The 13,547-nt window shown below is 40.0% G+C and overlaps 1 protein-coding gene across 1 annotated transcript in view; it reads right to left on the reverse strand.

The window, feature by feature from the left end:
• GALNT9 (polypeptide N-acetylgalactosaminyltransferase 9) overlaps positions 1-13,547 on the reverse strand; it is a gene marked incomplete at its 5' end in the record, with an annotated part of 117,845 nt that overhangs the window by 55,946 nt on the left and 48,352 nt on the right. Inside the window, one exon of the mRNA XM_008945567.1 lies at positions 12,716-12,833. Coding sequence (XP_008943815.1) covers positions 12,716-12,833 — 118 coding nt within the window. The remainder of the gene's footprint in view (positions 1-12,715; positions 12,834-13,547) is intronic.

A 13,547-nucleotide genomic window follows, 5' to 3' on the forward strand; every position in this document is an offset into this window, starting at 1 on the left:
CATCAAGAAACGCGAGACAAGGGAAAGCAGCGTATGCAGTGAACTGAATAACCAGCTAACAAAATTTCTAAGATGATGGAGGCAGTTCAAATAATATTGAACCATTAGTTCAATACACAATAGTTTACTATGGTTGACTGAGAAAATAAATGCATTACTGGCAAGTTTCTGCACACACTGAAACCCAAAGACAGAACTCAAGGAACCAGGTAAGATTTCAGTCTGGTAAAGAAAGATGTTGAAGATCCACAGCCTGTTTGCAAAGGGATGATTTGGTGGTGGGTGCTGTATCCAGCTCTACACATAGCTGATCTTAAAGTGACTTCACACCTTTGCAAACAAACCTAGACTTATGCTAAAACCCAGGGCAGTGATGCCTTCAACAAGTAGCTGAGTATAAACCAGTCCTATTTTCTTTCTAAATTTCCATTTCCACATGTTTTCTGGGGATGTTGTCTCTACTTAAGGGCATTTTGTCTTGGAAATTTGGGAATTAATTTTAAATAAAATTTCAAGATACATGATAACCAATTTCTAATTGTTATATTGAATTAGATCTTTAAGAAAGACAAGTAGACAGATTTTGCATGTGTCTGTTAGTGAGCTGACACCTGACCACATTAAAATATATTTAATAGCTGACACAATTGGATCCAGGTCTTTAGAGGAATTAGTTACTGAAGGTGATATTTTAATAAAAATCCATAGAGGATCATCACATTCCTAACAGATATGCATTAATTGCTGATGTCTCTGTTACACGGGAAGACAATATTTCAATGATCAAGGCAGATAATATGCAAGCTGAGAGAAAAATTCAGTTGTTTTTCCTGGTCTGGTAGTTCATAGGATATTTTATGACACAAAATAAAGTCCCTGAAGGTTCATCCTTCGGCTTACTCTGAAGCGTTAAAGGTTTACCATTTGAGATTTAATATTTACAAGATCTGAGAACAAAAGACTTTGTGAGCAGAAATACTGAGAAGTGCTTTTGTTGGCATGCAAAAAAACATCCTCAATAATCTGTGCAGCCTTTTTGACCAAAGAGTTTTATGAGCAAATCCCACCTCATTTCATCTGGCACGTGTTCAGGAAGCCCCAGTTCTAGAAATACTAACGCTTTTCTCTTATCTATTTACTTTACCAGCCTCTTTGCCTGATTCCTAAGTCTAGCACAATACTTTCCTGGCCCTCAAAATATAATCTTCATCCTCTTTCCAACTGCTTTGTAAACATTTTTTTTCTGTAATACCAGTAATCAGAAGAGCACACATTTAGAGGCTCGGAGCCACCTGCCTGCATTGGCTAATCTTTCAAGAGCTTCTATACCATTCTCAAAATCCTTCTTATTAGGCAATTTGCTTCTTACCACTTAGCACTGTGGCTGCCCCTGCTTTCTGTCAAAACACCCCATTTTACATTCTTTTTCTCATTGCTGTTCTTAACACCCTGATCACACACACAGTTTGTGATGGAAACCATCCATCTGCTGAAGCCCTCGTGATAGGAAACGCCCTTTCTCTTTCCCAGCCTTCTCTCTCCCAACCTCAGCATTACCCTATTTCTACATAAATAAAGGTATTTCTATACAAGTCAAAATCATTTTTTCTAACCCCTTCCATTCTAACACTATACCTATATAGAGGGTGTATCCATTCATCACAGCACCCAAAAAAATTGGCATATAAATGACAGACTCCTAACAGTCCCTGTTAAATTATACATATGCTATTATGTATATCAATGGGACATTTACGTGCAAAAGTGATGGCTGTATATAGTTAAGACAATAGAAGCTATGCTAACATTCACCATGAAAATTTAAAACCCACCTAATTTAAAGATTCTGTTCTGCTTTCATTTTGCAAAATTGATTGAAGCTAAACCCAAGTTTCTTCCTTTAATTCTTTTGCTACAAAATATAGTGCTTCCATGCACTACTACTTTTGGATCTGTAGTTGAAATTGTGCACTTTTGATTAATTGTACTAGGAAGTGAAGGGTTTCAGCATAAATTCAACTATTTCACAGAAGAGGAGGAATGACCAAAAATGAGCACTAATCCATGATGTCTATATACATATAAACATGCATACACAGACTTACGTACACAAACACACAGATGAGTTATCAAGACATCAAGATGGGGAGACAGAATGTGTGTACGATGCTGCAGAAAGAGGGCATGCTTAATTAAGGAGAGTAAAATACACAGAAAAGAACAAGTCTACATCTTTATGACAAAAAGTCTGGCTTTCTGACATGCCTTACATTGGAAAGCATTGTAATACTTGATTCTAGATTTAATAAAACAAAGTTAGTAGAAAGAGACACATGAAGTAGTATCAAAAAAATCCCACTCTATCCTCAACTTTTCACATGCTCATTTAACAATCAAAAAGATAACAATTCCTTCTTTAAAAAATAATTAAGCAGTGATTGATATTACAGATCATTATGCATAGAAGGGAAATGAAGAATCTCAGTACAGCATATGAAGAGCTACTTCCAGTGTCCTCTACTTTTTTTCTTTTTTTGTTGTTGTTGTTGTTTTGTTTTGTTTTTCTAGTTAGAGATCTGTTTGCCTACTTCCACTTTTGGGAGCCAGAAGGCCTGAAACCAAGCCATTTGAGAGCCACCCTGGATGGACAGGGCAGGTGGTGGAAAAGGCAGCTGAAGCTCTCTTGCTCCATAACGCATGGTAACCCAAAATGCTTCTGACAAAAGAAATCAATACTTCAGTAGGAGATGTGTCCCAGCTTGGCACAGCATCTCAAATGAACAAAAGGCCTGAAGATCACCCCCGGAGCACTGTATCAAAACTCACCTCATTTAATACAGGCATCTGCAAAAGGTATTTTCCTCTCCAGGCTTCCCACGTCCTTCTCTAACATTTACTGTTTGAGATCAGGAGTCTATACAATTTATCACACCTGTCAGGGCTAATTTATTCATGCGATCTGGCAGTAATCAAAAAGACTGAGATCGATGTGCCAGCAAACCTTGACATTTATTCATATTTTAAAGTCCTATTTGACCTTGAACTGCAGTTAACTGGAGCTGAACTGAGGCTCACTGGGTCTGGCAGATCAGTGCCTCTGGGCTAAAGGCACAACGTCAGGGCAACAACTGCTTGGACCATGACCATGAAAGGCTGAACCACAGGCAGAGGAGTAGGGGAGTGGAGCCATTAACAATGCAGTGGTCAGATCCATCAGCCAGTGGTGGGACCAGACTGGTCCCACATGAGCCACTTGTGGCGAGTCAAGAGGAGGCAAAGGAAGAGACAGAAAACTTCACAACCTTCCCTCCTTGGCAGGGGAACAGAGACTGTAGCTGGTGATCCAGTCACAAAGGACAACACAGAAGATGTATCAGCAGCCCTGGAACCCACTAGATACCTGCCAGCACAACATGGCGAGCTCAGAAAAAGCAAACCTCAAGAGAATGACTTTGAGCATGCTTTTGCACACCTGCTCAGCAGCAGGCTTCAGAATGTGCTTATTCCTCTTGAAGCCCCTCACCTTTGTCCTCTCCTCACCCGACCATGCCTTAAAGGAGCACAGGAATTTTAAGTACAGTTCTTTTAACACATGCATATGCTGTGACCTCCAGTAATTATTTCAGGCTTTGAATTCAAAGCAATTCATAGGGAAATAACATAAAATCTATTTAAAATCATCTCCACTTGGGTTCTGCCATCAAACACCTCTCAAACAGCCTGTGAAGACATGGTTAGAGTCTTCTGCCTCAGTTTCCCCTTGGTTAAATGGAGGCATACCTATTTACCTGCTCCCCCAGAGCGTGCTAGGAACTACGGGTGTGACATGCTTTGAAGTTATGGAATTGTTTATTTTTCTGCTGATAGGAAGATATTTGCATAAATGACATGCTATTAGAGACACAGAGGAAATCTAAGTGGCATTTTAGGTAGAAATATGCAGCTACAGTCTTACTGAAAAATGCAAATGGGCTATTTTATTACAGTCAAAACACTTAACTACGTAACACGCAGTTGCACCTAACACAGATTTTGCAGACATATTTCAATGCTTCTCTGGGTTCTCCTTAGCTGCATTTCTCGTGCTATAAATTCTGTATGTCATATTAAGTATAATTTTTTGGTATATTAAATATATTTTTCCAGTGATATCTACCTTTTGTAAGCCTAGAATACAAATAGAAACTACAGATAGGCCATTTTGTGTTTGTTTTTCCTTCCTTTTAAATAGCTAACACTTCTCCATTATGCTGCAAGTTACCAATAAAAAACAGTTGGCACTTTGACCAATGCATTTGTGCATGTTATATATATTTATGTATATTTATGTATATTAGATTGCTATGCAATCTAATTTGATGTTCATGGAAGAGAAACAATGACATATGAGGATGCAAAGCTATTTTTTTTTGTGTGGCTCTAGACTAGCTGCAGTATGGAAGCAGCGAAACTACATATGGAGCTATGTAAGTTATAATAAATGCGCTAATAGAACATTTCAGCCAACATGTTTGCCAAGTTTTCCTATGTAGGAAGAAAAGTTTGAGAGAATTTTGGAACTTTCTGAGATATTTTTTATTGTTGCATTGCCTTCCTTCCATACTGAAGTAACTTATCTGTGTAGGAACAAAGCAGGAATTCAGCTCCACAGTAATGATTAAAAAATTACAGAACAAACATAGCAAATGGGTGTCAAGTCCCCAACTCCTGGCAAACAATATGACCTAAAGGTGCATTACTGTATATATCATGCCCCAAAATACTGCCATGAAACATTCTCCCAAAGCTTTTAAAGGGTGCTGAATGGAAGAAAATTAGATACCTCTGCAGGATGATCAAGTTTTTTTGGTAGGAAATAGACTCCCTCAAGATCATGCAGTTGGTGAGTACCCCCAAGTCAAGTGCTTGACCTGCCCTAAACAGATCTAAACAGAGCCAACCTGTCCATGGACTCCTCTGTTGGGAAATTCCCACTGCACCACACAGGCCTTTAAAATCAAATCTGTAGAAGGCTCGCATTAAAAATTTCTCACTGGTGGCTACATTGCTGCCTTCAACAGAAAACAGTTTTCTTCTTTCATGCATGGTGTTGATTTTTTTCTGTGTATTACACACAATGAAGATAATGATATCATTTTTTGGCACTGAGGAGTGAACCTTTATTCCACCACACAGGTATATGCATTATTGCTTCCCTGCTCCTCAGCTCGAAGGTATCTGTCATACAGGTCAGCTCAACATGCTTTGCTCTATTCAGGTAACACTACTGCAAGGATAATTATTAGTCAGTTAGACATTTCTTTAGCAGACCGCAAAAAGTACAGTAAAAAATGTCATATTACCTCACAGTTTTCCAGGCAGAATTAAATCAAAACCAACCAAACCTAAACCCCACAACAATTCCCCCCCCTCCAACCCCACAGCTCAAAGATCAGCTCCATTTTCCTCATGCTCATGTGACAAGAACACTTCCACGCAGTGCTGAGGATTTATTTGCCTCTGTTTCACATCATAAATAGTGGCAACTTGAATTTTCCTACAAGGGTAATAGCTCAGTGACAGCAGGTTATACATACCAGTGCCCACAGTCCCATCTCCAGACCCTGCACTCAAGACTGGAGAATCCTGTAAGCCTGATAGCTGACCTCTAAGGCTGAAGTATATTCTCCCCAGATGAGATGGTTTCACTGAAGGATAGTACCTAGGAGAACCCTCCAGCAACACAATCACACATAGGAGCCCCAACTACAGCCAAGAGGAACAGTTTGAGCTGGGGGGTCTCACATGCCTTGGCTGCTCCTCTGGGACTTACCCAGGCTACTGGTCTGGATCAGGGACCTCCACACAGGACACTAGCCCAAACCAAGGCTTTATTCCAACTGCAGAAGCCCAGACTGAAAGGACACCTGCCATCTTAAGAGCCCTCTATATTTCCTAGAAGGTCAGATTAAATGTCTCATCTCCAGAAAAAACAAGAACCACCTGGGGACCTAATAAAAAGGTCAGTTAGAAAACAGGTATCTCCCTGCTCTAGGAACTGCAGGTATCCTGAATTCTCGGGGTTTCATTTTCTGAGTGGAAGGACAATGTTTTCTATAGCACTGATGTTTTGGGTTTTTTTAGCAAGAGATTGGACCAAGATTCAAACTGGTTTAGAAAAAAACCCAACCCCTGAAGAAACCTTTTGCCAGGTGTGCTGGGAGCCAGCTAAGGACTGACAGCTGGGCTCCTCTGGGTGCACAACAGCCCAAGCCAGCCTTTCAGTAACCAGCATCAAAATTGGAGCTCTACAGAATATTTAGAGTCCTGGATGAGTTGTTATTTTGCAATAGAAAATATGTTGCATCCAAAAGTTTCTGACCAGCTGTAGCTCATGTCTAGGCTTTTGGTTCAGTCTCATCATTAGGCAAGTGAAGCCTATTTCAATCTCAACACAATTAGCACACTCCACTTTGCATTTTCCTCTCTCTCATTCAGTTCACACTTGCCACTGCAGAGGAACCTGTGTGAGATTTAGATTAAACCTGCAGGAAAGTGGCTGAGAAGAAAGCAGCAAAGACTTAGGAAGTGTTTTCTTTCCTCAGTTCTTTTAGTGTTGATCTCTTTCTGAAATTTCCAGCCTTGTGCTTTTATAATGTCCTAGTACATGAAAGAGTTTGTAACATAAAATGTTACACTCGATGGAGCATGATGTGATATTGAAGCCAAATGGCCAGATGTTCTTTTCTGAGCTATTTCCAGTGCTCCCACTTTAGAGAGTGTTTTTAACAGTATTCACAAGCTCTAGTCCTGTAGTTTGCTGGCAATTTCATGCTAGAGCACCATTGCACTATGTTCTGATGAAAACATGGTTTTCCATTCAAGGTTACAGTTATCTTCAATTTAATAAAAACAAGGAAAAAAAAAAAAAACACACAGAAAACCCACACTATAGCTTGAAGAAAATGCAGACAGGTAGGGAGCTGGATTCTTTCCCCAGAACCAGGATGGTGCATCCCATTTTGAGTACAGGTAAGACTATATAAATGATCTGGTCCAAAAAAACCCCAGGTAGTCTATCTTAGTTGGAAGAGACCAAGAGCCATCTTTTTTTAGCTCTTTGGCTTTGCTTTCCACTGTTTTCACATTCTTCTCTTTCACGTGTGGGAAGACACTTTACACAGAAAATCCTCTTTTTCGAAAGGTGGTTGGTGTCAGACATTTGAAACCTGGCACCAGGATCTGGCTGTCAAACTGCAGTTCAGCCTGTCCTCCTCTTCTGCTTTTTCATGGTTTTCTTGTCTGCTGACAGCACTGCATCTCTCTGGTTCACTGCACAGAGGCAAGAGCACCAGCTACAGGAGGATACAACCACGGAGCCAGGACTACAAAGGTCAAGCCTAATCTCATCCTGCTTGAATCAAGGAGACTCTGCTGGAATTAGAAGATGCTGAACAGTTAGGCAGAGGACCTGGCCAGCCCTGTGTGCACAGCACCAGAAAATACACTGTTCCAATCCCTATTTTGAAGAGGGAAAGGAGCTGCAAATTCATGTAATCCAGGCACCATGAATTCAATCATTTCTTGATTTCTTGATGCTTGACTTTACAAGCTTAACATTCTTTTACCTTAGGAAAGGCCTATGGAAATGCTAAACTAAACTGGAGGTGGAAAGAGGGCACCTTTACTTACACATCTTTTCAGAAGGGTGAGACCTTTTATCAGAAATTTATCACAGAGATCTTTGCAACCTATGCAATGGGGCAGCTTCCAATAACAGGAGATTCCATCACTTGTTAGGATTTTGCTCAGGCAGTGCAGAATTCAGTGTAGAACTGGCCAGAAATATTTTAACAACATTTAGCTCCATGCTGAAAATGCTGATTTATCACAGTCCTGTGTGAACAGGCATGTCTGAGGACAGTGCACTGCATTTTCAGATGCCAGCTACTGGCATTTTTTTGTTAATATCATTTAAGTGATTAAATATCTTCAAACTGAAGGGCTTTCTTTTATTTTTTTTTTTTTCATTTGAAATTGAATTAATTTATACTAAAAGTTACAGCTTGCGGAAGGCCAAAATCAAAATTACATATATTTGGTTTTATCAAAATCAGATATTTTGATTAACCTGTATTTTTGTACAATCTTCACTTGTATTTTACCACAGCATGTGGAAAAGAACTCTGAGATTTTGAGAAACTCTCCAGAACAGGGTTCCTACTTACTTCTTAGCTCTAAGACTAGCAGCCTGGCCTCATGAATCACACAGAGTAAAAAGCATTGTCCAGAATTCAGAATTAAAGTTTGCTATACATAAACCTTGTGACATTTTTATTACAGCATACCACCCTAGAATCTGCATTTAAAACACTGACTGCTCAAAGGATTCTAAATCTCCTCAGCTAAAGGTAATAAAATCAGGTCAAGAATTCACTACTCAACAATCTGCCATTAGCATTTCTCTTCAGAGAAAATGGAATTTGTCTGGTTTTAAAGACAGTAAAGCCAGGGCACATAGCACAAGTTTGGAAAGTATAATGAGATGCTTGTGTATGAAAGTCCATTAGGTAACGAGTTTTATTTCCTTAGAAAGAGATTTCAGGGAATCCACATTATGATTGTTTTCTTAGAGTACATAGAGTATTTCTGCAAAGCCCAGAGGTGGGGCTGCATTGCTGCATGCATAACCCAGGCTTGATTTCAGCCAGGCAGCTTGGCCACCGTTGGCGATGTAGTCACAACAGCAGAGAGCACAAATGGTGCTTTCAGACAATTCTTTTCAGTCCTGATGAACCCTATCTTTCCAGAGCCATGCCGTGGCCAGTTCCCAAAACTGGCCAAAATTACCTGTGACACATCTGCATGGGCTGAGGTCACAACTAACCTGAAGTACCCAGCTAAGCTCTCCTGGAGAACTAACCCATCACTTGAATTCACCATGGAGTTAAATTGGCACATGGGTACCTGGGGACATCTCTAATGGATTTTTCTGTACAGGACCTCTTAAGCAGTAGGTTTCTTTAAGTTATTAGCTTGGGCAGAGGGGTGCTGGTTGTCTGGGATTTTTTTTTATTTGTTTGTTTTTTAAATCTCTGAGTTAGCACCTCCAAGAATTCATCAACTGATGCAGATTCCTTCCTTCGAGATATATCACAGTGCTACTGAGAATGAAGTACTTCATACTGGCCATAAAAGATAAAAAGTTGTGCTTTCAGTTCTCAGTATGGCAACAGATTTTCTATTTAATTTGTTTGGATTCTTAACAGTGAAAGCAGAATTTAATTTGCACTAGAGAATCCTTTAAAATAAATACTTGATCTCTTCCCACCCACTATTACAGCTGATGGGTAGAAAAAAAGAACAGCAATTCATTCAGCTTATCACTGGAAAACCAGAAGAAGAAAGAGATCCTTAGTGCAATGATTAATGACTTGCTATAAAAAGATGCATCATAAACTGCTTGTATTAGGTCAAATCATAAACTAGGCATTTAATGTTTATACGATCCCTTTCTAAATAATTAAGTGTGTCTGTCATTCTCACTAGGAAGAGAACTTACACGATGCTCCCAAACCATGCAGTTTCTTACAGGGTCATAATTTGAGACCCTCACTTAAAGGGGTCCCTGTATTCCTCTACATTCTAAGACTGCTTGAATTTCTTTAACTACTGGGACATCTCTCTGCACTGCAGGTGAGGGGCATCATTTGATGTCCTGGATCAGCAAAGATGAACTTGATCTACCCTGACTTTAGGATGTCTTTTTCAGGCACAGGCACACCCACTGCTTTGCTGCAGGACAAAGTACCATTATTTTCCTTTATGTCTGCCTTCAGGTTGGGAAAAGGACAGCTGAGCCACAGCTGAGATGGAAACAGGGCTATCGACCACCCACTGGATCCACATGGGCAGAAGGAGGCAGAGCAGCCATGTGATGCTTGCCTGAATGCAGCTACCAAGCCAAGCTGCTTGTGAAGGGCACCTCACCCACACAGAAGTCAGCCACAATTTGACTCTGTAAATTCCTGGACAAAATCAGCTTTTCCCATCAGCTTGTCTCACAGACAATTCCCATCAGCTTCAGTAGCTGGTTGGCGAACACTGAGAGAACAGCCCCATTTGTCCATAACACAATTTGGTCCTGCATTTATCCATCTTGCAGTGAGACTGTCATCTTTGAAAAATGTAGTACAGGATGACTTTATATAAGTGTCCATCTATTTTCTTACTATTACAAGCCTGCAATCATGTCCATCTCCCTTTTATTTCCCAGAACAGCTGGTGTTTTTTCTCAGCCAACCCAGAATCTGCCTAGCTTGGCAAATAGACACTGGTTTCACTGCAAAGCCACCCCGTTAGGACAATCTCTCAGCTCTAACCAATATGAAGTTTACACAAAAAATAATACGAGTTAAAAAAAGGAGCTGCAGATCCCTAAATATTTCCAACAGATGTGGTAGTAAAAGTCAATTTTTGCACTCCTCACTCAATACAAAAAATCAGTTAGGTTACTTAAATATTTCCATCTATGGAATTCAGAAAAGGGAAAGGCCAATAGTGAAATACCCAAGATGATGATGTTTTAATAAACATTAGATTTAAGGGGGATTAGCAGGGTTATCAGGCAGCATCCTCCCAAATCAGCTCATTAGTTTCACTGACTTTGCCTATTTCATTTTATTAGAACAATTTAAATGAGGGTTCATTAGATGCAATGTAATCTAATTCAGACACTCCAAGCCTAATCTCTTTTCTTTTAGTAGTAACATGATAATAGTTTGCAAAAAAGTTTAAAGGATTATTGTTAGAGCTATTTTGAATAGGGACCGTTTCCAGCCAAGTGTGTGCCACCACTCTCCCACAATTTAATTATTTCTTGCTCTTTCTTCATTCATACATTTATTCCTTTCCTTTTCTGTCTTTCAGTGCTCCACACAAGCATAGTCACACACGGACATCAGCATCCCTCTGTGCAGGTGCAGGGCATATGCCAAACGTCCCTGCATGGGTCAGGCCACCAAGGCTTGGGAGAGGAATGATTTTTCTACAACTTACTTTGAGATTCTGGAGTTGCAAAAAACAAAAACAAAAACAAAAAACATTTGTAAATTCACAGTGATTTTATAAATGTCCTAGTGGGAAGGGAGAAGGTTCATGTGCATTTTCGTGCTGCTAGCTCTGAAAGACACACAGGAGGGGATCATGTGTAGGACTTAGAAATTAGGAGGCAGACTCTATATTACTTACCATGATCTAGGCTGAAAACAGAGTAACAGATCCATGCTGTGGACATACAGCTCATTTCAAAATGAACTCATACTCCTGTACTTTCATATGGCCTTTTTCAAACAGTAGGGTTAATTATTCTTTATAGGGAAAAACAAAACAAAAACCAAAAAATACCCTAAACCCAAGGAATGAGAGCTGGTTTCTAGATCCTAGGTTTCTGCAGACTTTAACAGGTTCCTACCCCTGACAAGCTGTCCTCACACACTTCAAATCCTTGTCTCTCCACCCAACAGCCATTTCATAATCCTGTTAAAACCTTTCCCTCTGTTTACCAGGAGCCCTAATCGTGCTCCACAAGTTCTTGTCTGAGGAAGAGTGACAGCTTTCAGATTTCTTAGGAGGCTTATTCATCAGCTATGCCAGAGTTTTGCCAGAGTGTTCAATCTATTCTGGGAGCAGCCATGTGGAAAAAGTTTCAAACAGCTCAAAGCCCTGCACAATGATAAAGGAAAGCTCACACAATCCTGGTAATAGCCTGACCCTCTTAAGGAAAATTGGATGATTTGTGGTAGCAGTTTTTCTGTCCCCTATGTGAATTCTGAACCTTAAAGTATAAGCAGTGTATTCACACAGTCCCATTACAAACCCTATCCCTCTTGTGATGCTGGAATAATAAATACACACCCATATGTGAAAATAAACTCTTGCTGCAATGACCTTCTTCCTCAGCCCACTGGTGTGAAGGAGTTCGTAGCCATTTTAGAAAAAAAAAGAGTCAGATAAAGGATGGACTAATTTGATGTTCAGTATTTCACCATGAGCAGAATATATGCTTTAATGAGCACATTACATGCACTAGGGACATGTTACTGTGAAGCAGGGAATAAAGAGTAAGGGGAAAATAATTAAATAGTCAGCCTTATAATGAGGAAACTGTGTTCATGCAACATTAAGTGGCATAATTTTCAAGTGCTAAGGAAAGACATGTTCCTTGGACTTCAGAAGGACTTGCTGGCAAGGATCACCTTGAAAACAAGGGCAAAGGATCAAAAATATCAAAGCTCCTATAGGTCCAGAAGCACAGGGTGGACTGATGCTGTCCTGAAATCTTCCATCCACACTTTGCACTGTCCTATCCAAGAGGATTGAATATCTTCTTACTCTACAAGAAGTTTTAAAATACCACAAGATTCACCATGAGTGCTATGTAGAACATTATGACTGATTTCTACCAGCCAGGCCTTAGTTTTCTGTTGATGCTGCATCTGCTAGGACACAAGCACACAACATCACCTAGAGCCAATGAGCAGATGAGGACTTAGTGTAGCTGTTTGCACAAGCAGAGCTATTGGAAAAGGGGAAAAATCTGTTTTACTGGGTTCAGACGCTGACAGAATGAACCAATAAACCATATTTCTGACTCTTATCAGTACTCTCAAGGCCACAGGCTCTGCAATTTTCTTTGCAAATGGACATGGCACAAAGTCCCTTCATTGTTACTCACCCTCATGCCTAATTCAATGTTTTCTCCTCCATAGACCTCCATACCCGGGTCAAGCAAGCCAATCTCACCAAAATACTCTCGGTCCACCACAAATGAGCATCCAATCATGGCTGGTGTCCTGCACAGAGAGATTAAAGTAAAAAATTAAGTAGTTTATTAGCTACTACAGAACCCACCTCATAATATATTTACACAGACAAAACAGTCCATAGTCTTTGAGCTTACATTTTAAATTTATATATGAGTGTGAAATCACACTGCACTTTATCCCTCAATGGACAGAGGACCTGCTGAGACTGGCCACCCAAAGAACTAGCACACTGCCAGACACACTTGTACCAACTGCCTGTGAAACAGACACAAGATGTGAAGTTAAGTAGTCCATGACTGTAAGTGAAATATCAGGCTGATTTTCTTTTCTTTTATAAACAGAAGAATTCCTTTGTGCTGGGGCTAAAGTTCACCACCTACAGAGTAGAACAAGAACTAGACAACACTGTGTTTGAAGATTAATACACCAAAAAAAATCCCATAAGCTTTGTCAGAAATGAGGACTCCTCTTAACTGCATATTAAAAGTGTGTGTCAAGAGCCATGGATCAATCATGGTATGAAGTATGGCAAGGGACTTCCCCTGGAGTCAACTCTGGCAGATAAATTTCAGCCTTTGTGAGGCTGTTCCATGATTAGCATTTCTATGTTTGCTGGGGTCAGTCTTTAAAAAAGGAATAATTTTCAGATGAAGAGACTCTGCCCTCAGATCTGCCACTGACCAGCTGGCTGTTTTCAGATAAATCATTTCCCTTCTCTGAGCATCAGTTTCTTTCTGTGTG

The sequence above is a fragment of the Merops nubicus genome, unplaced genomic scaffold (genome assembly GCF_000691845.1).
Source record: "Merops nubicus isolate BGI_N331 unplaced genomic scaffold, ASM69184v1 scaffold8438, whole genome shotgun sequence".
NCBI classification, from domain to species: Eukaryota; Metazoa; Chordata; class Aves; order Coraciiformes; family Meropidae; genus Merops; species Merops nubicus.